Source organism: Musa acuminata, chromosome BXJ3-7, assembly GCF_036884655.1.
Source record: "Musa acuminata AAA Group cultivar baxijiao chromosome BXJ3-7, Cavendish_Baxijiao_AAA, whole genome shotgun sequence".
Taxonomy (NCBI): domain Eukaryota; kingdom Viridiplantae; phylum Streptophyta; class Magnoliopsida; order Zingiberales; family Musaceae; genus Musa; species Musa acuminata.
Genome location: NC_088355.1, coordinates 4,924,037 through 4,947,346, shown reverse-complemented (window position 1 = coordinate 4,947,346; position 23,310 = coordinate 4,924,037). Strand labels below are relative to the sequence as shown.

The 23,310-nt window shown below is 39.5% G+C and overlaps 2 protein-coding genes and 1 long non-coding RNA gene across 11 annotated transcripts in view; 2 read left to right on the top strand and 1 right to left on the bottom strand.

The window, feature by feature from the left end:
• The first annotated feature begins 1,409 nt into the window (after positions 1–1,409).
• LOC135643208 (uncharacterized) lies at positions 1,410–2,462 on the top strand. The gene is made up of 3 exons (XR_010498174.1): positions 1,410–1,796; positions 1,942–2,070; positions 2,150–2,462. It is a non-coding gene; the product is annotated as an uncharacterized LOC135643208 (long non-coding RNA).
• A 371-nt stretch (positions 2,463–2,833) lies between these two features.
• On the bottom strand, positions 2,834–6,287 carry LOC103990443 (NAC domain-containing protein 7-like). Of its 3 annotated transcripts, none has more exons than XM_065159908.1 (4): positions 5,858–6,287; positions 4,513–4,699; positions 4,162–4,437; positions 2,834–3,589 (listed from the first exon to the last, which is right to left on the bottom strand). In XM_065159908.1, the coding sequence occupies exons 2-4, from the start codon at positions 4,670–4,672 to the stop codon at positions 3,021–3,023; spliced, it is 1,005 nt and encodes a 334-aa protein (XP_065015980.1). In that variant the 5' UTR covers positions 4,673–4,699; positions 5,858–6,287; the 3' UTR covers positions 2,834–3,020. The 3 variants fall into 3 exon arrangements, with proteins under 3 accessions (XP_065015980.1, XP_009407850.2, XP_065015981.1); XM_009409575.3 differs by having other exon boundaries at positions 2,834–3,593; positions 4,166–4,437; XM_065159909.1 differs by having other exon boundaries at positions 5,871–6,287.
• Positions 6,288–8,414: 2,127 nt separating this feature from the next.
• The window catches only part of LOC103990444 (uncharacterized), a 33,212-nt gene continuing 18,316 nt past the window's right edge, over positions 8,415–23,310 (top strand). For 2 of the 7 annotated variants that reach the window (XM_065159962.1, XM_065159960.1), the window contains exons 1-15: positions 8,415–8,697; positions 8,778–8,870; positions 9,359–9,442; positions 10,005–10,180; positions 12,038–12,217; positions 12,382–12,655; positions 12,729–12,796; positions 12,883–12,952; positions 13,037–13,393; positions 14,621–14,700; positions 14,790–14,841; positions 16,619–16,772; positions 19,332–19,419; positions 20,658–20,760; positions 20,834–20,924. In XM_065159962.1, the coding sequence (XP_065016034.1) occupies positions 8,443–8,697; positions 8,778–8,870; positions 9,359–9,442; positions 10,005–10,180; positions 12,038–12,217; positions 12,382–12,655; positions 12,729–12,796; positions 12,883–12,952; positions 13,037–13,393; positions 14,621–14,700; positions 14,790–14,841; positions 16,619–16,772; positions 19,332–19,419; positions 20,658–20,760; positions 20,834–20,924 (2,125 nt within the window). In that variant the 5' untranslated portion in view covers positions 8,415–8,442. The remainder of the gene's footprint in view (positions 8,698–8,777; positions 8,871–9,358; positions 9,443–10,004; positions 10,181–12,037; positions 12,218–12,381; positions 12,656–12,728; positions 12,797–12,882; positions 12,953–13,036; positions 13,394–14,620; positions 14,701–14,789; positions 14,842–16,618; positions 16,773–19,331; positions 19,420–20,657; positions 20,761–20,833; positions 20,925–23,310) is intronic. The other 5 variants (XM_065159966.1, XM_065159965.1, XM_065159961.1 and 2 more) reach the window with 4 other exon arrangements.

Below are 23,310 nucleotides of genomic sequence, written 5' to 3'. Positions count from 1 at the left end.
CTAAACATGCAACGCAACTCAAGCAATAAGCTCAAAAATTTTTAGTGAATGTTTAGATTTCTCGAGACAATCAATTTATTATCGTCTCTTCCTTTTTTCTTCTTTCTTTTCTAATCAACTCTTATTCTTATCTTATTGTTATTTTTTGTAAAGGAGAAGACTCCTAATTAGAATATGACTCTTAGTCGAAGTCAAACATGAGCTTCGAGCTTAGATTTGAGTAGATCATATTTAAGTTGAATTGAAGTAGGACTCGAACTAAGTTTGATCTTAACTATGACCTATATTTGAATAAAAATTTATTGAGACGGTATTTATTCATGCATTTCCCTCAAAGGAACATAACACTGTCTTTAGAACCATCGAGGTGACAAATGTTTTGTTCTCTCTTTTCCCAGAGGAAAAGAAGAATGCATTGGCTACGGGGAAGTCAATGTAGGGGGGGGGGATAAGAGTCAAAAAGAACAAAGCTCGGAGCGAAATAAGTCCAAAAAAAAGCTTTGGATACATATAGGACATGAGGTGTCGGACCTTAAAAGCAACATCATGAGCTTTGCTTCCCATGCTGTCTGGCTCAGGGAGGGTAGACATCAATCACTGGAGTCAGAAGCATTGTCTCCTTAGTGGCCTCTCTTTCCAGTAGTTGTCATGTGTGGGGATGAACCAGTTATCATGGATCCTCTCTTCATCTCCATCATCCATCAGTGACATGTTTGTACCACGTAAAAGTACGTACCCATTTCCCTTTGTAGCGTATAATTATTGGGTTTTGCTTCCACAAGTATATCCCAGGTATACATGAACATGAGGATGCAGACAGATATCTATACGTATAGAGCCACAGCGATGGTACATGGACACTGTACATACTCATCGCATGAACCACCATAGATCATCTATTCTAATGGGTAGGTTATAGTGTTATATCTATTCTCGATCTACTTTTAAATCTGAAGAACTCTCCTTTGCTTTTGTCACCTATCCTTTTGGCCGTGAGTAGTGCAACTAAATAAGTAGAGAAAAGGTCGGCGAGGATGATTAATGCAGTGTTTGGATTCTGTAATTACATAGATATATAGAGGATAGATGGAAGGAAGTGATGATTAGATAAGATTAGATAGAGAGGGTGTCAGGAGGGCTTAAGGTGGGTCTCAGGCCACTGGCGTGGAAGGAAAGGAGGGACGGGGATAGGTGGTGGTAGCATGATGAGTGGTCACATGAGAGCTTTCACGCAGGCATCATGTTATCTTCGTCTACAAACAACACTTACTAACATCACCTTAATAATTCTTCCACGTCCCGATGCCTTTACATTGCATGCATCTCATGTCCACTTAGTTCCCAACAGCCCACCTTTTTTGACCTTGGATCTCACACCTCTCTCTCTCGGTGTGATATATAGACAAATAGTTTGCTTTAAGGAAGAAGGGGATATAGCTTTGCTTGCCTGCATGGATTCCTGGTGGGTTCTTCTAGTCCACAAAATTGAAGGCCGAGTGGGTGGGAGGCATTTTTGTACTGCTGCTTCCTTTTTCTCTGTTGATCAAATCCAGTGTTCTGCTCCTCCTTCTCTTGTTGTAGCTCTCACGAGGAACGCAGCTTCACTTGGTTGTCGGACGTTCTCTGCATAGGTGACCTGAAAGGGTAAGCAAACATAGGAAGATGATCTGACGTGCTATATACTCTTATGGTATCTTAGGGTTTCCAGCAGCTGATGCTTCTTCGGACTCGACTTTGATGTTACCAGCATTCTTTTTAGTGACAAAGGAAGCTGCCAAATTGTCGAGCTGAGATAAGTAAGATGCTCATCTGACGATATCCTTTACTTGTATTTTCCTGTGAGAATCAAATATTGCATTATGGTCAATCTTCTTCATAGCCAATTGCTTATTAACTCCCAGCTGTATCTTTCTTTGGCCAACGATTAATTCTTCCCCGTAGGGTTTGGATGATGCATGCTAGAATTCCGTAGGAACTGATCTGCTTCAAAGACCATCGAATGCTTTAGTTGTATGCTTGTGTCTAGCTTTGCCTTGATCCATACCATGCACATCAGTAGATGCAGAACAGGTATGACATCCTACCATCATTACCACAACTTTAGTGTTACAGACAAAGCCTAATTTTCCTGGAGTTCTTATGGATTCAGTACATAGAGCATCATCCACAGCTAGCCTTGAAGTCATGCTATCTATATAAACTGGACTATTCACTGGATGAACAAAAGCTTCACGGTACGTACCTGACAACATGGTTAGTATTGCTAATTCGTCCTTTTACCGTCACAAATTTATCTGTTTTATGTTCTAAATTATGATGATGATAGTTGTTCTGTAAGTGTTGGCGTTATGGTCTGTAACACTCTTTATCTGCAACAAAGCTGTGTTGCTCTTATCGTCATCGATACGTACATAAACTGGAAAAAGGCAAACCTTAAAACTATTCTGACTAGAATTCCTTTACGTGTAGCTTTTCATGTTTGTGTTTGTATTCGATGCAATGACATGCAGAACTGAAGCACGAAGCTTCCTTGTTCCATGAAACGATTAATGGATTGCTCTTTCAATAGCTTTAAAACCGGTTCATGTTCTTTCTTTTCTTGCATTTCAGTGGTTCTTTCTCTTCACGTCTGACATTTGGTTTTAAGGTAACGGATGCTGTACGCAGAAGCTCCTAAGTTATATCGAAAGATGGCACTAAACATAAGAAAAATAGATGGAATGGATAGTGTGCGATTGATTTCATATTGGTTGTACATATTCTACAAAATGACTTTGATCGTTTGAGCCTCAGCAGGCGACTTCCTGCGGTGCAAATGTCATGCATCGTAGTTAATTTTCTGATGAAGCAAATAACATCATGGCGCACATTCATATTAGTAGTCTTTGCTTCATTCATAAGTAGGAATATCTAGAACAACAGCCGCATCGCAATCGTCTAGTACCTTATGTACACAACCATAATCATCACTCGCACATATATGATTCATATCGTGCTGGCTACATAGGAGAATTCATGTTTCATTTCCACGGATACATTTGGCAGCTCGACGTGGATGTCGACGGGAACTCCATGGCAACTTCTTGTTCATCGGCAACTTGAAGAAGGTCGTCTTCATCCGAGTAGATAGGTTTCTTTGAGCCATCATGGCTGAGCTGAGCTGCAACGAACTTGTCCAGAATCCTCCAATCCGTCACTTGGTCTGATGCTTGGCTTACGTTTTCATCGTTGTTGTCCGTCGTGGTTGCCTGAAGTTGGTGTCGAGGTTGCATTGCTTCATTCTCCGAGAAGATGAGTCGTTGTAGGGAGTCTCCGTGGTTCAGGTAGCTAAAAATCATGGGGGGCTCTACTGGTGGGAGCTCGTGGTCAAGAGCTTCGTGCGGCGAGCGGTAATGCAGTTTTATCTCTCTCTTGTAGGAATAGAGTTGGTGGTGATGATGATACTCCATGGCAGGCTGCGGCATGGTCCTCTTTGGGGAGTCGATGTCTTGCATGAAGGAACCTTGCTCATCGTACCATGGCAATTCATCACTTGCCTTTCTTGCGGTCGGCACTCGTTTCTTGAACACCCTGCACACAACCCAACCCTCTTCCTGTAACATGAAGTTACAGGACACATATGATCATGATAAGATTGTAGAAACCATGTCATGCAGAATAATCATCACTTGCAAGAATCTATCCAGAGATGGCACTTCAAGACTAAAAATATAAAGGAATTGCCGGGAATATGAACTTGGTTATTGTTTCAATCTGCAGTAAACGCTTTAGACTAAACGTAGCAGATGAAAGAGTCGAGTAAATCACAACATGAAGCTGCTTAATTCAGGCTAAACTAAGTCACAAGTGCAACCAACCAAAGCCACTTAGAATTTCTTGTATAATTAATTATATTGTATGTTTCATGTGGTTTATCTAATTATAATCATTCTGGTATAAGATGTAAATGTTTTGTATAAGAAGAACAAAGTTCAGATCAGGACATGTATATATATGTGGCTATCGATTTTAAAGGAGTTTAGCTAAGACGGCAATGGTGGCGTTTTAGTTTGCAGACTTTAAAGAAGAATATTAGAGTAGATATGAATGCATGCTCTGCATGAGCCATCGTTGTTCTATCAGTCTTTGACATGAGAAGGTGAAGTTTAAATGAGAATAAACTTGCCTGTGGAGGTCCATTTTCACTTGTTTCAAGACGGTATTCATGCATGATCCAATCTGACTTTTGGCCATTTGGTGCTCGACCCTTGTAATAGACCAAAGTCTTCCTCATTCCGACCAATCTATGCTTGGAGTAAATCGGCTTGTCTCTTCCAGTGGCTTTCCAGAATCCAGCTGTGGTTGCTCGGTTAGTTCGAGTTCCGGTTGGATACTTCTTGTCCTTGTGGCTAAAGAAGTACCACTCGTTCTGCTCTTCTGCTCCTATCCTACAGATCTCTATGTGATGGTGTAAACATGATCAGTTCAAGTCTGAAAGGAGCAGAAGTACTTGAGGTTTTGTGTGAGATGTACCCTGAAGATCCCAAGGTTCGATTTTATACAAATCCACATCTTTTATTACGTCTAAGTCGATTTTTCTTGCAGCCACTTTCTTCCTCAGGTAGTAATCTACCAGTTCTTCATCGGTGGGGTGGAACCGAAAGCCCGGTGGAACGTGCGAGATGGTGTTCATACTCTTGCCGTGATGTTGCGCCAAGTCCTGCAAACCATGTCATGATAATAAGCATAGTTATCTTTGCTGTGATGGAGTATCACTGCACCAAAGATTTCTCTGCAGAAGTGTAATTATATATATGTCAGTTCTTCTTTTCTCTGCACCCTGGAATACATGCATGGCATAAAACCATCATATATCAGCACTACTCCTAAGGGAGATTATATGCAACTCTCGAGCTTTAGTAATGTCAAACATTTCTTCCATCATCATATGTGAATGACAGTTGTTGAACCCTATTACAGTTAGAAAACACCTTATTTCTGTTACACAAGATGAGATTTCTTTTTATGCTAAGCATTGCCACAGTAAATCTTATTAGTTTTCCTATGGTATCAAATGAACTTGCAATTCTGAATGAAAGTATTTGAAAAGCATCAAAGCTTGAAGATAAGTTGCATGCTTAGTGAGATAAAATATGTTTTGACCTTCATTTTGTTCAACTATTTTCTTCATTTTGTTTTTCCAACACATCTGTTGCCTTCTACACGCTAGACATTCGTCACAACTTAGGTTTGAGGTCCATCGAAGACTCAAAGGAAGATAAAAAAAGGCTCCTGACATATATTTGATCCGGTGGATATCCTCAAGGAATGTCTCGTAAAAATGTGGCCTACAAAAGAACGATGGTTCACTAGTGAGATTTCTCTTTGTTTCTGAACAAAGCAATATAGCAATGATTTCTATCACGCATGAAGGTCCTCAAGAATAGCTCAAGAGAATATTGTCACGCTATATATGGACAAAGCTCATACGTAGTTCACTAATCCACCCATGAAATATCTCCTTCCATTTAAGTGTTTGTCGCAACATCTTGCGAGAAAAGAAGTGAAGCAGATCTCGTAACGATCATGTTCGCGCTTCTCTATGCCATGGATCTCTCATTCCGTTGATCGAGGACTGTAGATCGCATGAACAAGGTGCATTTCTAAGAAATGCTTTCATGAGGATGCTTAGGGCGTGCCGTGAGCGATGATTAACTTGACATGCAGATCTCCACCGAAGTGGACAAAAGAACGAGAAGAGGAAGAAAACCATGGAGATCTTTAGTTGCATCTTAACTCGCTGACCTAATTTCCTTACAGGAGAAACGCAGATATCCATGATCGACGAAATTTAACATTCTCAGTATGGAAAGCTCACCTGTAGGTATTACCTGGAGAAAGACGGCGATGAAGGCACTGAGATCTAAGCAGGTAAGATCTGGATCTTTCGTTCTCCCGCACTTTTCTCTCAGAGGGGAGCACGAAGACGGATCAAACCTGTCTTGGAACTTGAACCACTCAACAGCGTCAAATTTCTTCGGATTGGCCAGTAAGTGAAGTGAAATGATCCGAGCCCAACAAGAAGACGCAGCAGAGATAGAGAAGAGAGGAAGAAAAGAGGCAGCTGGAGAACAGTGGTGGAGAAATAAATGGGAGATGGCAACTTTTCAAGTGTTGGTCATGGATAACATGTCTCTCAGGCTTTCTTCTGCCACCCAAAAAATTGTAGGGAGAAAGATCAAAAGCCTCCTCTGCAACCACCTCGCGTGCCGACGAGCGAGAAGGTGATGGAGAGGAGACGGGCGAGAGCGAGAGAGAGAGAGAGAGTTGCAGAGAACGGAAACGGGGGACAGCGGGTATAATAAGTAAAGCTTCGGTGAGGCTCATCCGCTTTCACCCACCTTCCCACTATGCAAATGCTAAAGAAATCAAAGATATATCCATATATATATATATATATATCATATTTTGGTATGTATGTATATATCTATTACATGTAAATATAATAATAATGGTCGAACAGCGTTCTATGGGTGTCACGGAAACCTATGACTGAGTTGTGTGGATCAAAAGATGACCTACTTGATGAGCTCATCAGAAATAACGCATCTCTCTCCCCTCCTCTGACTCGAAAAACATGAACAGTTTCTTCTGCTTTTGTTTCTGCGTTTCATGATAAATAGAGTTGTTGTTGTCTGTGAGGGTTAGGAACAGTCTCCAGCCACAAACAAAGTGGGAGCTTAGAATGACAAGCTCGACAGAGGTAATGATATTGGTTTATCAGGTTATGCAAGCAAATAGGAGTCGGATTTGCAAAGTACTACACACACCTCCGATTAAAGAGGAGGACATTGCCGGAGACGTAATTGAACAGCCACCTCCACTGCCCACTCCAGCGTGTGTGGGACCGCCCGCACCTTCTATCCATCACCTTTTCCTTTTAGATTTCTTTTGGCGTCGTCCCCACCGCCCCTTTCCACCTTCTAACATCATGTTTCTACCCTAGCTCAGCTTTCAGCCATTGCAGAAACCCACAAAGCCATGACCACTTAAGTACATCTCCATTTGTCTGTCCTCCGCCATGGCCTTGTCCAAGTTTTGCCTAATTAGCAAGTAGCTTCAGCGAGTAACCTGTTCTCTCATGACTGGCACACTACGGAGGAGGGGTGAGTGGGGGACGGGCCCCACGAAGGAGCGACAATGATGTGGATAGGCGAGCCCGTGGGTCCCGGCGTGGACTGGCCCCCATCATTAGGCACGCCATATACATCTATATATATACTTGTCCTGTTCGGAAACACATGCACCGCAGGTTGGGTCGGCTTTTCCACGGTTAACACGTGCACAGCCCGTCTCTCTTTCTCTCTCCCTCTCTGACCTCCTCAAATTCTATTACCGAGAGTCAAGTCTTGTGCATATTTATCGCATCATCCGAGTTAGCACCGTATTATTTGGTAACTCGAGATTTTTGACCACTCAAATTTCGGGCCCACCCAATATGTGGAGCCCGCGTCGAGCCAGCACAGAGCGCACCATGGTAATTCTAAGGCGGACCCCAGTCATGATTGCTTGGCGCACGACATTGAGGCCCATGAACCCGGTCCATAACAAATACTTTCTAACCGGAGCAAAAAGACCGCCCATTAAGCCTCTGGGGTCGAACCCGGTCCAGGCCATCCAATACAAATGGCACGTCACAATTCTTATTCATTAAAACCGATCCAATTTTATAAATTATAAATATAGCTAAAATTACTTAAATATTTTTTTATTGAATATAAATATGTATGATAATTTTGAGATTAGGTTGACGTGAGAAAGAAAGTGAGCTCACTCGTGTAATTGCTTCTCTATTTGGGCCACCCTCTCTCATCGTCTATCTCAAATCTCCGTTCACTTTCTCATCATCCTTTACATCTTCACACCTTTTTCCTTTCGTCACCAACATGATAAACTATAAATATACATTTGATCATAATAACTATTTCTTTTATATTATTGAACACTTTGTTTGGATTTAATTCATATTTTGGATATCATCAGATATTATTTAATCTAGCTAAAAATTTATGTTTAAAATGATGGTTGATTTTTTTAAAATTATTTACTGTATTATTGCTGTTATTAATTTTTTATGCCTAATATTATTTTTTTAAAATAATTTATATTATATATATATTTTTTAAAAAAAGTGTTTTTAGATAAATAAAATCAGTTGTTCGGACGGTCGAAGCAATAATATGATGCCCGATTACACCATCAAAATAATGATCACAATAGGGTTTATTTTTATTACACCATATAACTTAATTCAAATCATGCGTGTCAAGAGACTCGATTCCCAGCCTTTCATTGTTGCACGTTTCCCAAAATTACATGTATACCCTCAACAGACTCGAAGATTACGGGCCCGATGTGTGGATCGTTCCACCAAAGAACTCGGGCTTCGAATTGGGCCCGGCGATGTCGTCGTCTTCATCCGGCATTCCGCCTCGCTCGTTTAAAAACCCAGAAATGAAGTCCGGGTTGGAAACGGGTCCCGCTATGGCGCCGTCCTCATCCGGCGTCCGCTGCTGGCGGACGGCGTTCCTCACCCTCCGAGACGAAACCCTAGCCTCGCCCCCTCCCCCCGCCCTGCTCGCTCTCCTCCGCGATCTCATCCTCTCCCACCCCTCCGACGCCATGGTCGCCGCCGCAACCGATCTGCCCCCTCACGAGGTGACGCTGGAATCCCGTTCTCGAACCCTTCTTTTTGATCTTTGGGTTGTTCCTGAGGGAGCGAGATTTGATGGTTTCAGGTGACTTCGGATTTGGTTCTGCTCGCTGAGCTGGCGTCGGCGGCTTCGGTGTGCAAAGATGTGGATGATGTGTTGCTGTGGACGTGCCATTTGGTATTCTTTGTGCTTTCTTGCGTTCTCGGCGCATCAAGTTGATCTTGATGCATCAAGTTGTTCCTTCATTGATCTAGCTATTCGAAACAGTGATCCAAGTCACTGGGGCTTGGGATAAAAGCACAACTTGCTGATTTTTCTTTGATTATATCTTCAGGATTCTAGTGTTCAGTATATCAAATTAGATGCTCTGATGCATACGGGTTGAGAATTTTAGACCATCGGTAGGATTCTTTTTTTTGGATTCAGAAGGACGATGCACCCGATGAATTTTGTTCGTTCTTCCATAAACTTTTATTTTGGCTAAGTAGAGCTTGGCGCTTTGGTCAACAAGCATCCTCACACTGAGGAAACAAGTACTCTACCCCTCCCTAGTCAAAGAAACCAAAGACAGCCACAATTTAAAATCTCTTTAGAAAGATAGACCAAGATTCTAATAAGAATAAAAAACAATAAGAGCAAAATAATTGTTTATTATCTCTTTGTAGATACATTCTTCTATGACCAAAATTTGGTGGATTGAAAATCCTCTGGCGACAGAGATTAAGTTCCTGGAAGTACCATCAATGACAGTAAGTAATGAATCTGAGCAGTTTCTTAAGATGTTCTTCTTCTCTGACTTATGTATAGAAAATTCTATGACCTCAGAAATTAAGTTTATATCATGGACTGTCCTGTGCTTTACCTGTCTGTGGCCATCATGTGTCATGCTTTATACCATGATCTTTGAACTGATGGTTTCGTACTAGAATGCATGAAGGTGAAATCTCTGGAATGATTAGTCCCTTTTGATCCATGAATTTTATTCAAAATTGCGTTATGTAAATGTGCTATCGATTTTAGGCTGATATCCTTTTTAACAAGGAAAAGATGATATCTTTGTCTGTTACTAGTCGTAGGCTTTGCTTGTCTTGTAATGTTATCATCAAGTGTGTTTGAGATTCTATATATTTTTCCTTTTTTTGTGTTTGAAATTCTATATTTTCTGTTCTTTTGTGATATTTGGTTTTCTAGTGGTATGACATTAATAATTATTGGTATGACATTGTGTCTTAGTATTTAATCAGAGATTGTTTTATTATACATGCTGCCATTACCATTTACCGCCCCTGATGCTGTTCATATCCAGTGCAGATACATGCTGTTAGTTGCAAAGTCTTCCTTGGCATTAGTTCTTCTTCTTGGACGGTTATACTGAACATTCTTAAAAGGGTTGTGGAGCACTTGCTTGGTAATACTGATAATAGTAGTGTTTGTATGGACAACACTTCTAGAATGAAAGCACTAGCCGAGGTTTTAGATATTCTCAGGTTAGTGAACTATAACAATTTTGTTAATAGTTCTTAGCCTTCTTTCTCAGTGCTTGTTCACTTGCTTGGTGTTTGTTCATTGATAATGAATCAACACGATCTGCATATGTTGTTTTCATCTGAAGCAAAAAGATAAATAAGAGAATTCTTGAAGTTGTACTACTATGCATTTATCTTTAGATTTCATCATAACAACCTGATGTCTAAGTCCATTTTTTTGTGTAATATGTGAAATTGGCAGTGACGAAAAGATTGCCTCGTCGAGGAGACCTCCTGTTTGCACTATCTAAGGTCATGTAGGCATTACCCAACATAATCCCAGTAGTTGCTCTTTGAAATTCTGTAGTTACTTATATATCATTTTGTTTCAACCACATTCATTATAGGATTATTTGAGCATCATAGCCAGGCCTGTTAAAAAAAAATAATTTGAAATAATAAATGCATGTACGAGCTTGGTTAATCGAACCTAGATGATATTTGAGCATAGCTAAATTTCAGATTGGTTGTCAGTCCAAAGGTAGTGTTTGGTCTGATCATGATTAAGCCAGCCTCAATCTTGGCACATTCATTTTAATGCTGGCATCATTGGCATCGATCATGCAGACAAGTTCTTGCTTGGTTCATGTGATGATCATGCATGTTATGTTTATTTGGGCTCATTACAAAGCATCTCTGTATTAAAAAGCCACGTACAGTCTGTCTGGGATCGTTGAGCTAAACTTGTAGCCCTAGTAACTGATTCACTCATTTATGTTCATGGATCTAAACACCTTAGTGTACTGACTGTATCGGGCCTGTAGATAATGTATCATATAATATTGAGTTATCTGATGCTTCAACTTATGCTTTATTCGTTTAGTGATATTAGTGAGGACAATATATCAAGGTTCGTTGTACTATGGTATACCGCTCAGTGCGGGCGGTATGTATCAGTCTGATAGGGGACCGGTATTGGCGGTACATCAGTATACTCATGTACCATGTGTTGGTATGCTTGGTACAGCTACATATGTACAGTACCGATAGCTGGTCGGTACATTGGTACAGACTGGTAATACGAACCATGCAATATATTCTGGTAGCTTGGTACCAACATACTTTATCAATATCGGTACAGTGAATATGCAACAACCACCATTCTTAGTTTTGGCTATTTGGGGATGACTACATGGATCCTTTTTCCTGCTATTATTGAGCTTTATTTAGGTTGATTTCCAACAAAGTATTTTTAGATATCCTCTAGCTTTTTTCCCACCAATAATTCTAATCAACTTGCATCATCTAATGTGGGCATCTATATCCTCTAGAATTTAAATGATATGGGTTCAATATCTCAGTTTTGATTTCTTGAGTTCTTGATGTCTTAACCAGGGCACATTGGATATCAAGAAACTGCAGGTGATGTCTTGAGCAGGGCACATTTAGTACTCACAAGTCTGTTACATGGATCCTTGGTGCCTTATTCCTTTCTTTGGACCATTAATTCAGTAAACTTGTGTGTGATTAATTTTTTTATATCAAGTTTGTCATGATCCCAAGTTTTCACAATTTGTGTGAGCGTCATTTAGCTAGCAGTTGCTGCTTTGTCAACAGAGTTCACCAAGGGGAAACCTTAGGATGGCTGATAAGCATTTGGGTCGATCAGACCACTTAATGTTAATTCAGTAATGCAGTTGGGCTGATTATTGGCTTCTGCACATGGGAGAAAATTAGTTGGTTTAAGCCAGTGCCAAAATCAATAAATCCAACAAGTGCTTTGGCTAAGTCAGCATAAAACATGCTGTCCAGCATGCGATCCAGCTGAGCTGCTACCTAGTTGTTGGTTCATCACCTAATCCTGCTTCTGTTTTTTAGGTATCTTGAGACAAATAAGTGTCTGGTGACTTTGGCCTTTTCTGATCAAGCTCACTATAGGAAACCGGTCAGAGAACACAGATTTGTTTTTTACTTCTGTACAAGTTTTCTGTCCAAATTTACCACGATAAGAAAGTCAGGTGCTACCTTGGCATCATTATATCAGAGGATGTCATTGAGGTATTTGTTTAGAAATGTCATGATTATACTATTACTAAATAAACCATTTTTTGGGTGCTTAGAAGTTATCATCTTTTGGTTTCTGCATTTGAAAAATCAAATACCTTTCACATTTTTGGATGCTGTAAGTTATATGACAAATAATTCTTTACCAAAATTTTCAGGCTTGCTGTCAAAGCATATAGAAGAAACAATTCATTATCTGAGATTATGGAGTTAGTCAGGCTTCTTGTTTGTCTTGTTTCATGCTTGCATGCTGAGTTATTTAGCTTACATCATCCACATGGAACCCACAGTCCTTTCAATGATTCTGTAAGTAGCAGTCCTCTATGCAACATTGTATGGGACATACAAACTCATGCACTTTCCATGATGTGTGATGCTTTAACTGGAATTGGAACTTCTATCCCGGCCAACTTATGGCAATCAACAATTGAGGTGAGCTTGTTTTCTTTGTGTTAACTAGTCTCTGTATCTATAGTTGCTGTGGCATATTTTATCTTGTCACCAGGTATTGAGGAAAGTAATGGACTACTTGGTGTCGAAGAACTTGCTGCTTGAAAACTCTGTCATGTCAAGGTGCTTTTTTCCTTTGTTTCTCTTGAGCATTTTTCCCATAATTGGACAAGCAGAAGTCTTGAATATAACCTCTTATCTTTTTGCAGGCTTTTGTTGAATCTTCTTAATTGTCTGCATTTGGTTCTTTTGGAGCCAAAAGGTTCTCTTTCAGGGCATGTATGTCTGTAGCTTCTGCTATGCCTTTATTTTGAATGAATTTTGTTAGTTAACCTTTGATAACTTTCTTTGTGAAAATCTAAGGTGCCAGGTTTGGTAGCAACATTGCAATTATTTCTTGTGTATGGTCTCCCCAGTAGATCTTCATTACGACCTATGATCAGTGATTTGAAGGAAAAAGCATTTATTTCTTATGGCATAAAATCTGGGTTGGGGGAATCCATAAAAAGTGTTCCCGGCCCTTATAAACCGCCACACTTGCGCAAGAAGGATGGTCCTACTAATGACACTCTGGATGCTCAGTGTTCTTCAGACCATGTGCCTTCAAAATATGGTTTCACATCATCAGATTCGGATCATAGTGATAGTGATGGCTCATCTAAGCATATAGACCGTTTCAGAAGCTCAAAAGTTAGGTTGGCTGCACTTACTTGCATACAGGTACTTTCTTGTTTACATTAAATCCCTCAGGTTAACTTTTCTGCAAGTTCAGGTTTGTTGCACTCTTATCAACTAAAGAAAAGATGTATTGTTGTAGGGTGCTTTGAGTCCCATGTCAGGACTTAAAGCTGCTGTTTTGCTCAAAAAGTAAGATGTTTAAGCTGAATTATTTTTCATAAGATCAAGATATTTGATGTCAGCTGTAGCTTGTAAAAACTAAGGTTTGCAATACCGAATGATACCGCTTGTATCGGGCAGTATGTACTGGTCCGTCAGTAGACCGGTACACGGACCGCTCACTACCGAGCGGTACCGTCGATTGAGGCCGTTATCATCAACGGTGACCGAGGGAGAAGAAAGAGGGAGAAGGTGCAAGAAGAGGCAAAAGGGGAAGAAAGAAATAGGGAAAAAAAGGAGAACCTGAGATTGGCGCCACTCTCCTCGTCTGCGGCGACTTCTCATCCGCACGTGGGGAGAAGAGTATCGGCGTCGTGGGGTGAAGAGAGGCGACGCCTTAGCGAATTTTTTTTTTTCTGTGACATCGCCCGAGAAGAGATGCGACGTCGTAAATTTTTTTTTTTCTACGACGTCGCCTCGGCGATGTCGCCCCGCGTGGGGAGAAGAGAGGTATACCGAGCAATTTACCTCTTATATATATATATATATTTATATATATACTGAGCGGTATATCAAAATATACCACTCGGCATCTGTACCATACCGAGCAAATCTCGAAATTTCGATACGTTACGAAATTTCAATCATTGGTAAAAACATTATTCTTCTAATAATGCCTTGGCTGTTAGACTGTTAGTAAGTTGATAGTAGTTGAGATCATCCAAATAAGCAGTGAGTGACAAGTAGATGCTCCACTTTCATATGCTCTTTAAAATTTAATTGAAGTAGTTGGAGAACTTTATGAAACAAAAATTTGAAAACGTTTTCTAGTGGGCCATAGAATAGAAGGTGGTTATTGATTATTTGATTTGAGATGTAGTCATCCTTTCTTTTAATACAGACCTATTTAAAAATCTGTATAGATGCATGATGAGTTAAAACATAAAGCTATTAGATTTTTAGGTTGGAGGTCTTGCTTTTACCATGTTGATACTTGATACTAGGTCCTGTAATTTTTGGTTCCATTCAGTTGTCAAAATTCTGAAATCTATTGCTATTTCAAAATAGTGTGCTGAGAGCATTTTGTACTTGTTTTATTTCTATTCTAAGGATCTTTGCCATGCTGATCCAAAGTCACTTACTTCTCTCTGGATGCTACTTTTACCTGAGAATGATGTGCTACAATCAAGGTTCGGCTCAATTGACCTTTTGATGCTGTGAGCTTTTTTTTCTTTATCTTGTCTTTTTACCATCACTTTGTGCAATTGTTGTTCTGCAGAAAATTCGAGGCAAATCTGATGACATGTTTGCTCTTTGATCCCATAATAAAGGTAAGCTTTTTGCAAGTCTGTTGTGTGTTTTTTGTCTTCATATGGACTTCCTTTTGATGCCTTTTACCTGTGAAATATACTTAAGCTTTTTCAAAAGCCAGTTTTCTAGAAGCTCATCTTTATTGTTGAAGAACAAACTGCAAAGCCAGATTAAGTGGCATACCCGTGTCTAACACGTGTCGGACACATATTCGTCATCGACACGTTCGGACACGTGTTGGACGTCTGTCCAGCCTTGTCTTTTTTTATAATTGTGTTGGATACGACTTAGAATGTCGAAGTCGGGATTCCGCACCACGACTGCGAAGGTGTCGTGAAACTGGGATTCCTCATTGCGAGTGGACTGCAAAGGCTCGGAATCCTTTTTCTCATGAATTGAGGAAGGATTTTCTTACCTATCGTTGGCGTTAAATACCTTAAGACTTGATTGAACCCTTCTTCCTCACCGGCGAAGCCTTTGCTTCGCCCCACCTGTGGAAGAGGCAGGTTCTGCCCTACCTGTCGCCTGCATCCGATCTAGCGAAGCCTGCTCCCCACTTGTGTCCCAGCATCATCCTTTGCCATCGCCCCTTGGCGATTGATCTGCATCCCTGCAAAGCCTCTGACAGAGTCGCGCTGCCAAGCCCTTCGCCCCTAGTGCCCCACCTGTGACTCAATGGCCGTCGTGCATTGTCGTGCTGTCGAGCCATCTAACTTGAGCCCCCTCTCTATCGTCACGTGCTGTCGCACTCTTGAGCCCTTCGCCCTGAGCTCACCTCTCTGTCGTCATGTGTTGCCGTGATGGTTGAGCCCTTCACCCTGAGCCCCGCTCTATTGTTGCACGTTGTCGCGCTTTCATGCCCTTCGCCCCGAGCACCCCTCTGTGGCCATCACATTGTCATTGTGTTGTTGGAGCCATCGCCCCGAGCGACCCACCTGCGACCCAGTAGCCGTCGCACGCTCTCGGGCCCTTGGCGACCTCGTCGGCATCCAGCGAAGCTTCTTTCTCAGCGGTGTTCAGTGAAGGTAAATTAATTTTCCTATTTTGTTTTTTATTTTTTAATTTGGGTGGTGTCCAACGAAGGTAAATTAATTTACCTATTTTATTTTTTTAGTTTCTGAATTAGGGTTTTTAAAATATGGGGTTTTAATCTGAGTTTTTTACTGCTGATTATTCTAGTAGGTAAATTTATTTTTTTAGTAGTTAAATTGTTAACATATTATTCTAGTAGTTGATTGTAGGGACAAAGCGCATCTTGGAGTGTGTTCTTCATGACAAAAGATCCATTTGGTTTAAGACCAACCTGCAAGTTAGATGTTCATTAGTAACACAGAGATCGCAGCATCATGACTACAACATTAATAAGCTCCAACAATTGTTATGGAAATTGGACTTATTTTATTAATAAGCTACATTAGTAAGTGTCTGGATAGACTATAAAAGGTTATGGAATATTATATATATATGTATATATATTAAATATAATTTTTGTCCTCGATGTGTTCGTGTCATGTCCATGTCTGTGCTTCATAGGATGACTCCATTATGGAGTTGATTACTTTTTCCTGCGGACTTTTCTAACACGTCAAATTCCCTGCTTTGCCACTGCATATATGATGTTTTCTTTCTTACCGAGTATCATACATGCACATTTGTCAAGGCAGATTATATCTTCTCTTGGTTTTGCATTACTGTTTGTAATCTGTGGATTCTGTCATCCTCTTCTTTCAAGTGGTTGCATTTTGTTTTCCTATTACCTATTTGTATGTTCAATCGATTCTTCCCTTTTATCTACAGGTACGGATTGAATCAACTTCTGTTTTGGCTAGTATGTTGGACGGACATTCTCTAACATTATCACAAGTAGCTGAATACAAAGAATCTTCAAAATGTGGATCATTTACTACATTGTCTAGCTCACTGGGACAAAAGCTAATGCAATTGCATACAGGTGCATAATATTAGTCCTTATTTTCAAACTTTTAGATTGATTGGTGGAATGCTTGGACCTTGTTTGTATTCTTTTATAATCTTAATTAGTTTTCTATTACTACTTCCTTGTCTGGTCACTGGTGTATTTTTTTGGCTACATGTTTGATTAGAAATTTGTAACATAAATCCTTCCGAGTCTTCTCAGAGGCTTATAGTTTGCTTTTGTTGAATACTTGAATTAACTTCGTGTTTTTGTTGTTGAATACCTGAGTGTGGGGGATCCTAGCAAGTTGCGACAATGCCAATCATATTTTTTAATGTGGCTTATTGCTTAATTTACTTCGATCAAGTAACTCAAACTTCCTAGATATCTTCTGTTTTGCTCTTTGTGTCGATCATGTTCTGTAGATTTATCTACACCACAAAGCGTACCATGCTTTATGTTTCTTTTATTCTTCTTGTTTCCCAATGAGTCTCATTTTCTTAATTTGAGATGAGTTGGATAGTCTCTCACTAATACTTTGCCTTGTAAAACGATTTTTGAATTGTTGTTTTCATCCAAGGATTGCCTTTACAGTAACAACCTTTTGTTCGTTATGTACTAGCATGTTACAGTGTGGGCCACATACTAAGTCTCACATGCTCATCACATTGCAAAATTGGCAATGACACCTTTGAGACAGCACAATCTCCTAGGCTAGTACCTTATGGTGCTCTACCTCTGAATAAATATTCCATGGTTTGACAATCCTTTTCATTTCCTTCTTGTTGGTTAGTATTTTCTCATTTATGATATATAATTCTTGCATACTGGTTTATGACATGCAACTTTAGCAATACAAAGAGAAAAATTGAGGGAATATAGTCAAGAAATTTTCAAGAATTAGAGTTTCAGGTTTCTTAGATTGTTTAACAAGAAGAAACCATTACTGAAGATACATGAACTTAAAGACGGATTGTTAAACTGGAGAGGGTCATCAGGAAAAATATTAGATGGTTGTAACTTGTAAGATCAGATATTCTCATGGATCGGAATCTTGGGTGGTAAGGAATCATGGGCCCAAACTATTGTCGTTAAGACAAGGATGTTATTATGGGTGTATGGGGTCAATAGCAAAGTTGCTAGATTCAATCAGAAATAAAATGGGAGTAAATGGCTTATAAGGTGGTATGGATGTACCCAAGAGTGTTTGAACCTAGCCAGTTGATTGGATTACTACAGAGCCAAAACCAACACAGGCTTTTGATGACTTTTTTTAATGAGCCAATCTGTCCCAACCCTGAAATGAGTTCCTGTAACTCAAGGCTCGCCAGCGGTCTGGTAAGGTTGGCCTGAGTTAGTTGGGTGATACATGAGGGGCTTGTCAACATCTCCAATCTCTTATCACCCAACTAAAACTAAACTTTAAACCATTAAAAGAGTCACCAAATCATAACAAGGGCAAACAAATCCACTAAAATAAATTCAAATGTAAAAGCAAGCACAAGAGATTTTAAATAGAAAGAAGATGCATAAGACATATTTTCAGTCAGAATAGGAATATAGAAGATTGTCAAAACTCAAACATTTAAAATTTTGGTCTCAGATGGTGATAGTGCCAGTAGGAGGGAAAGCATCATGAGCAAGGTCGGTGAGGTGGCCACTTGCACCAATGATGGAGAAGTGACCAACTTTGCTGGAGGTGGCACAGGCAATGGAGGACAATGCTTCCTGCACCATGAGAGAGAGTGGTTTGATGGATATGGAGTTGTGACGGTAATAAAGGATTTGAGAGATATGAGATAATGAAGGAGAGGAATGAAGGAACAACTGGTGTCAAACATTGTGGAAAAAGAAAGAAGATGAGTTACAACTTAGGTGTTAGGGGCAGCAGCTGGGTAACCAATAGGGGGCATTATGACAAGGGATTTCTCGTTTGTTACTTTGTAGAGAGGTTGAGTTGGGCTACCATTACCTAAACCCTCAGCCCAATCCTGACCCAATTGCTAGTTTGGACTGACACTTTTTAGCCCATTCCCAATGGTCCAAACTGAATCTTGCCAAACCCTGTGCTATATGTCAGTTTGGGCTTAGGTTAGCCTGCCCATCTTGTATACCTATATCCTTTAAATGCACCAAGTACACTGAAGATGTTTGTTGGAAAGAAAAAAAAGACAAGTAGCTGAGCTTATATTAACATAATAAGTTGAGTCAATTAGGAGTCCCTGGTGTGAACTACTTTCCAAGTAGGCAGGCGCCTCTTGTTCAAACTCGGTGATAGGAAAAATCCTGTAGCTTACCCAGACAGTTGGGTGATAGGTCCCTTATTATTGTCATTCTCGTCTTCATATTATTATGCCAGTTATTCTTTCATGTGGCATCTTGGAAGAAATTTGTGTTCTATTAACCCATGAATGTGGAAATAAATTACTGTATTCATTTACAAACTTCTTTTTTCTGAAGATCCACTTGACAGTGGCAGTGATTCTACATACCATATCAAATGCAGATTTTGTCCATAACTTATTCCTTTTTCAGCTATACGTCCTTGTTTAATTGCAGTGTCCTATGCACGATAAGTTGATCTTTGTGTTGCAGGTTTATTGTATCTTCTGCAACATGAAACTCATAATGGACTTATTTCATCACTGCTCAAAGTCATCTTGGTTTTGATATCTGCCTCCCCGTATGATTTCGATTCTCTCCTTAATGCTTATTCCTATATGTTTTTTCATCATATTCTGAAATCTAGAATTGTTAGTGCATATTACTTGATGCCCAACGGTTTTGAATCTTTCTTTCCACTATTGATAGTGTGGAGTCTTTCAAAATTTGCAGAAGGCTTTTAGTTTTCATTGTGGATTTAAGTACTGGTCCAATACTAATTTCGTTAACATATCATATCATATCGATATGACGTCAGTATACCGTTTGGTGTGTCGACTAATTCTGTTGGGTTGGGTATTAATAAAAAAAAAGTGGTGTGTGGTTAGAGCACTATAAAACTATATGCACCATTACCAATACTCGGTTGGACAAATATTTTAAATTGTGGCGTTTTAATTTTGTTTCAGTTGTTTGAAAGTTTTGAGACTTGTTTCTTTTTTTTCCTTCAAAGGGTAAGTGGCGAAAGCAAATAATATACTGAATGAAGTTTCGAACCCTCAACCCTTGGTAAGTTAGTCTGGTACACCACCATTAGACTAATATTTAAGGTGTAAAAAATATTTTGGATGAGGTTTCAAACTCTCAATTTTTGGTAAGTGAGTTTGGTATACCATTATCAGACCAATGTTTAAAGTGTAAAAATATATTGGTTGAGGTTTTGAACCCTCAACCTTTGGTAAGTCTGTACACCACCACCAGACCAACATTTAAGGTGTAAAAATATATTGGATGAGATTTCAAACCCTCAACCTTTGGTAAGTGGGTTTGGTACACCACTATCAGACCAATATTTTAGGAAATATGTCATATAAGGTTTCAAACCCTCAACCTTTGGCGAGTTTGGTACACCACTACTAGACCAATGTTTAAGATGCTATATATCAGATGAGGTCTCGAACCATCAACCTTTGGTAAGTGGATTTGGTACACCATAACTAGACCAATATTTAAGGTGTAAAATATGTGAGATGAGATTTCAAACCCTTAACCTTTGGTAATTGCATCTGGTACACCAAACAATGTTTAAGGTATAAAAATATATCGGATAAGGTTTCAAACCCTCAATCTTTGGTAAGTGGGTTTGATAAATCACTACCAGGCCAATGTTTAAAATGTAAAAACCATTAATAGATGTCATATCAGACTTGCTTCTTTTTTATTGCGTATAAACCATTAAGGCATTAACAGTAGTCAATTTATCTTTTCTTTTGTCATATTATTTTGCATTATGTTTGTTTATAATTTACTATTTAACAGATATGGTCGCATGCCTGGGGATTTGCTACCAACTGCAATTACATCCTTGCATTCAAAAACGAAGGAAATCCTTGCCTCAAAAAATGAAAATATTGGTCTTCTGGTATGTTTTAATTTGCTTTTCCTCTGAAAATGATGATGTTTGACAACATTAAAATTTACAACTATTTTTACAGGTTAACACTCTTAGTTGCTTAGGTGCATCATTTTCCAGATCCCCACCTTTATTGCTCGTCTTAAAATTGCTTGAGGAAGATATTTTACATGGTTAGTTTATTTTTATAATTACAAGCTTTCCAGTTCAAGTATTCAGTTTTAGTACCACAATTTTAGACAAATGAAGTTTATATCCAGTTTGGTTTTCTTATAAATGTTTCAGTCTTTCTTCCTATATTTGTTTCCTTTATTTCTTTCCTACATTGCTTTGGCACACTAGTTTTGCCTTTTAGGACTGAACATATTAGCCAGTCAGGTATTAATGCTTGATATTGTATTTCATCAATTCTAAATAGTTGCTTGTTGTTTTTTTTTCTGTGCAAAGAAGTTTAGTGTATCATGACATATTTCAATTTTTTTTAAATTTGAAGAAATTACCATTACATCAAATGATGTACATGACGCTCATACGTGGATTTAAAACTGAGACATGTCACTTGTGTAACAATGCACTAACCAATCCGAATGTCTCCATAGAGACTTTTGATCTGTAATTGTTCTTGTTTGGTAGACAAGATTTCACTTTTCCACCAACTTTGCACTATGCATGATGTAGTTTATCTTCTCATTCTACACAACATTTCTCCTCTTGCTTCTGATATATTGTTTTGTTGTATCATCTGTACTTAGTGCTAGTTGTTCTGTTGAAGAGGTAGGCAATAGCAGGAAAAGTATTCTGGGGAAATTGTTATAGCATTAATTTTCTGAGGAATTCAATTTGTGTTCATCAGAATTTGTTATGCAGCCAAAGATGACATTTACATCGAATGAGGCAAGGATATTTTGATAACTTTGTAAAGTTGTTGACTAAATGTCATAACTTACAGTTGTTACTATCCTAAGATGAATTGGAAGTTATTCTCATGAATATGTACTTGTATTTTTGTTCAAGCAGATACTTTCATGGATTGGGATGATATTTATGTCATGGATTTAAGTCTCAATTGTACTGGGAGGTATGGTTTGGTATTTACCAGTTCAATGGTTGACCAATATGCTGATCAGGCAATTTTACTTGGTCTGGTCCAAATTTGAGCTTATTTCTTGATAAGCTTACCATATCAGACCTATCAGGCGATAAGCTAATTGATACTGAACTTTACTTACTATAAGCCTACCTCCCAGGACTGATTTGGGGATATTTTCTTCTTTTTTTTTAATAAATCTAGACAGCTGTAATCCTTCTCTCTCTCCCCCTTTCCTTTTCCAACTCCAAGATGAGCAGCAAGAACAAGGCGGACCAATCCCAACGTGCCACTACCTCCATTGAGCCTCTCCTCTATTACCCCTACGTTCATAAGGAGGTCACCTTCGTTCTTGTCTATCAAATACTCAAGTGTATGCCTCCATCCTCTCCTTCCCTCATGTTTCTTTTATCTGTTCTCTCTCTTTGCTTGTAGCTGTTTGACCCAAGGATTTTAATTTCGAATGATATCGCTTGTACCAAGCGGTCCGTTTTGGTCCGCCAGCAAACCGGTATGCGGACTGCCTGCTATCGGGCGGTACCGTTGATTGGGGATGTTTCCGCCCCGTTACCGCCCGAAATCGATCGGTAATGGTCGATTTCGATCGTCGCCGCCTGCTACCGGGCAGTATTAACCGAGGGAGAAGGAAGAAGAGGGAGAAGAAAAGGGAGAACTTGGAGATCCGACGTCGCTCTCCCTCGACGATCCTGATCTGTCGTCGCCCTCCCTCGTCGAACGCGCATATGACATGTCGCCTCCTCGTCTGAGACGACGAGGCCTCGGCGTCGTCGACGACTTCTCCTCATCCGTGCGGGGAGAAGAAGCCTCAGTGACATCGCCGAGGCTTCGCGGGGAGAAGAAACGAGGCGACATCCTTTTATTTTTTTATTTTTTAACTTTTTTATTATATATAAAAATACCGAGCGATACACCATAGCATACTACTCGGTACACTCATATCGTACCATGCCGAGCTAAGCTCGAAACACCGGTATAGTACGAAATTACGAACGCATGTTTGACCAGTGCCAACCTATACCAACACATGATATAGCAGTGCATATTACCATACTGGTATGGCCAACCTGATCGACATTTTGATCCATGATTCACATATTCATCTTTTGCTTGCATCAATGCCATCTATAGAACAATTGCGGACATCAACTCATAAAGATGGAACAGGGTCTCTGTCAATGTGATGGTGTAATTCTTTAAGGCATTCAAGAGGGTTGTTATTTTAGATAATGTTATTGTTATCCAAGAATGTAAAGATGTGTAAATGACTTGACCATTCTATAGCATATCATAACCAATTAAAAAAGAGAAGTTAATAAACTCAAGATAGCTTGACAAATGGATGAAAAAGCAAACAACAAATATATGTGCTTTTCCAATAACAAAAAGCTATTAAGAAAACAAGGCATGAGGAATTGTGACATGGTACGGGAAGAAATGATTACCACAAAGAT

Coding starts and splice junctions, on each gene's coding strand:
- LOC103990443 (XM_065159908.1), bottom strand. CDS start 4,672: ATGAACACCATCTCGCACGTTCCACCGGGCTTTCGGTTCCACCCCACC. Junction 4,438..4,512: donor CGAACCTTGGGATCTTCAGG/GTACATCTCACA, acceptor ACCATCACATAG/AGATCTGTAGGATAGGAGCA. Junction 3,590..4,161: donor AAATGGACCTCCACAGGCAA/GTTTATTCTCAT, acceptor TGTTACAGGAAG/AGGGTTGGGTTGTGTGCAGG.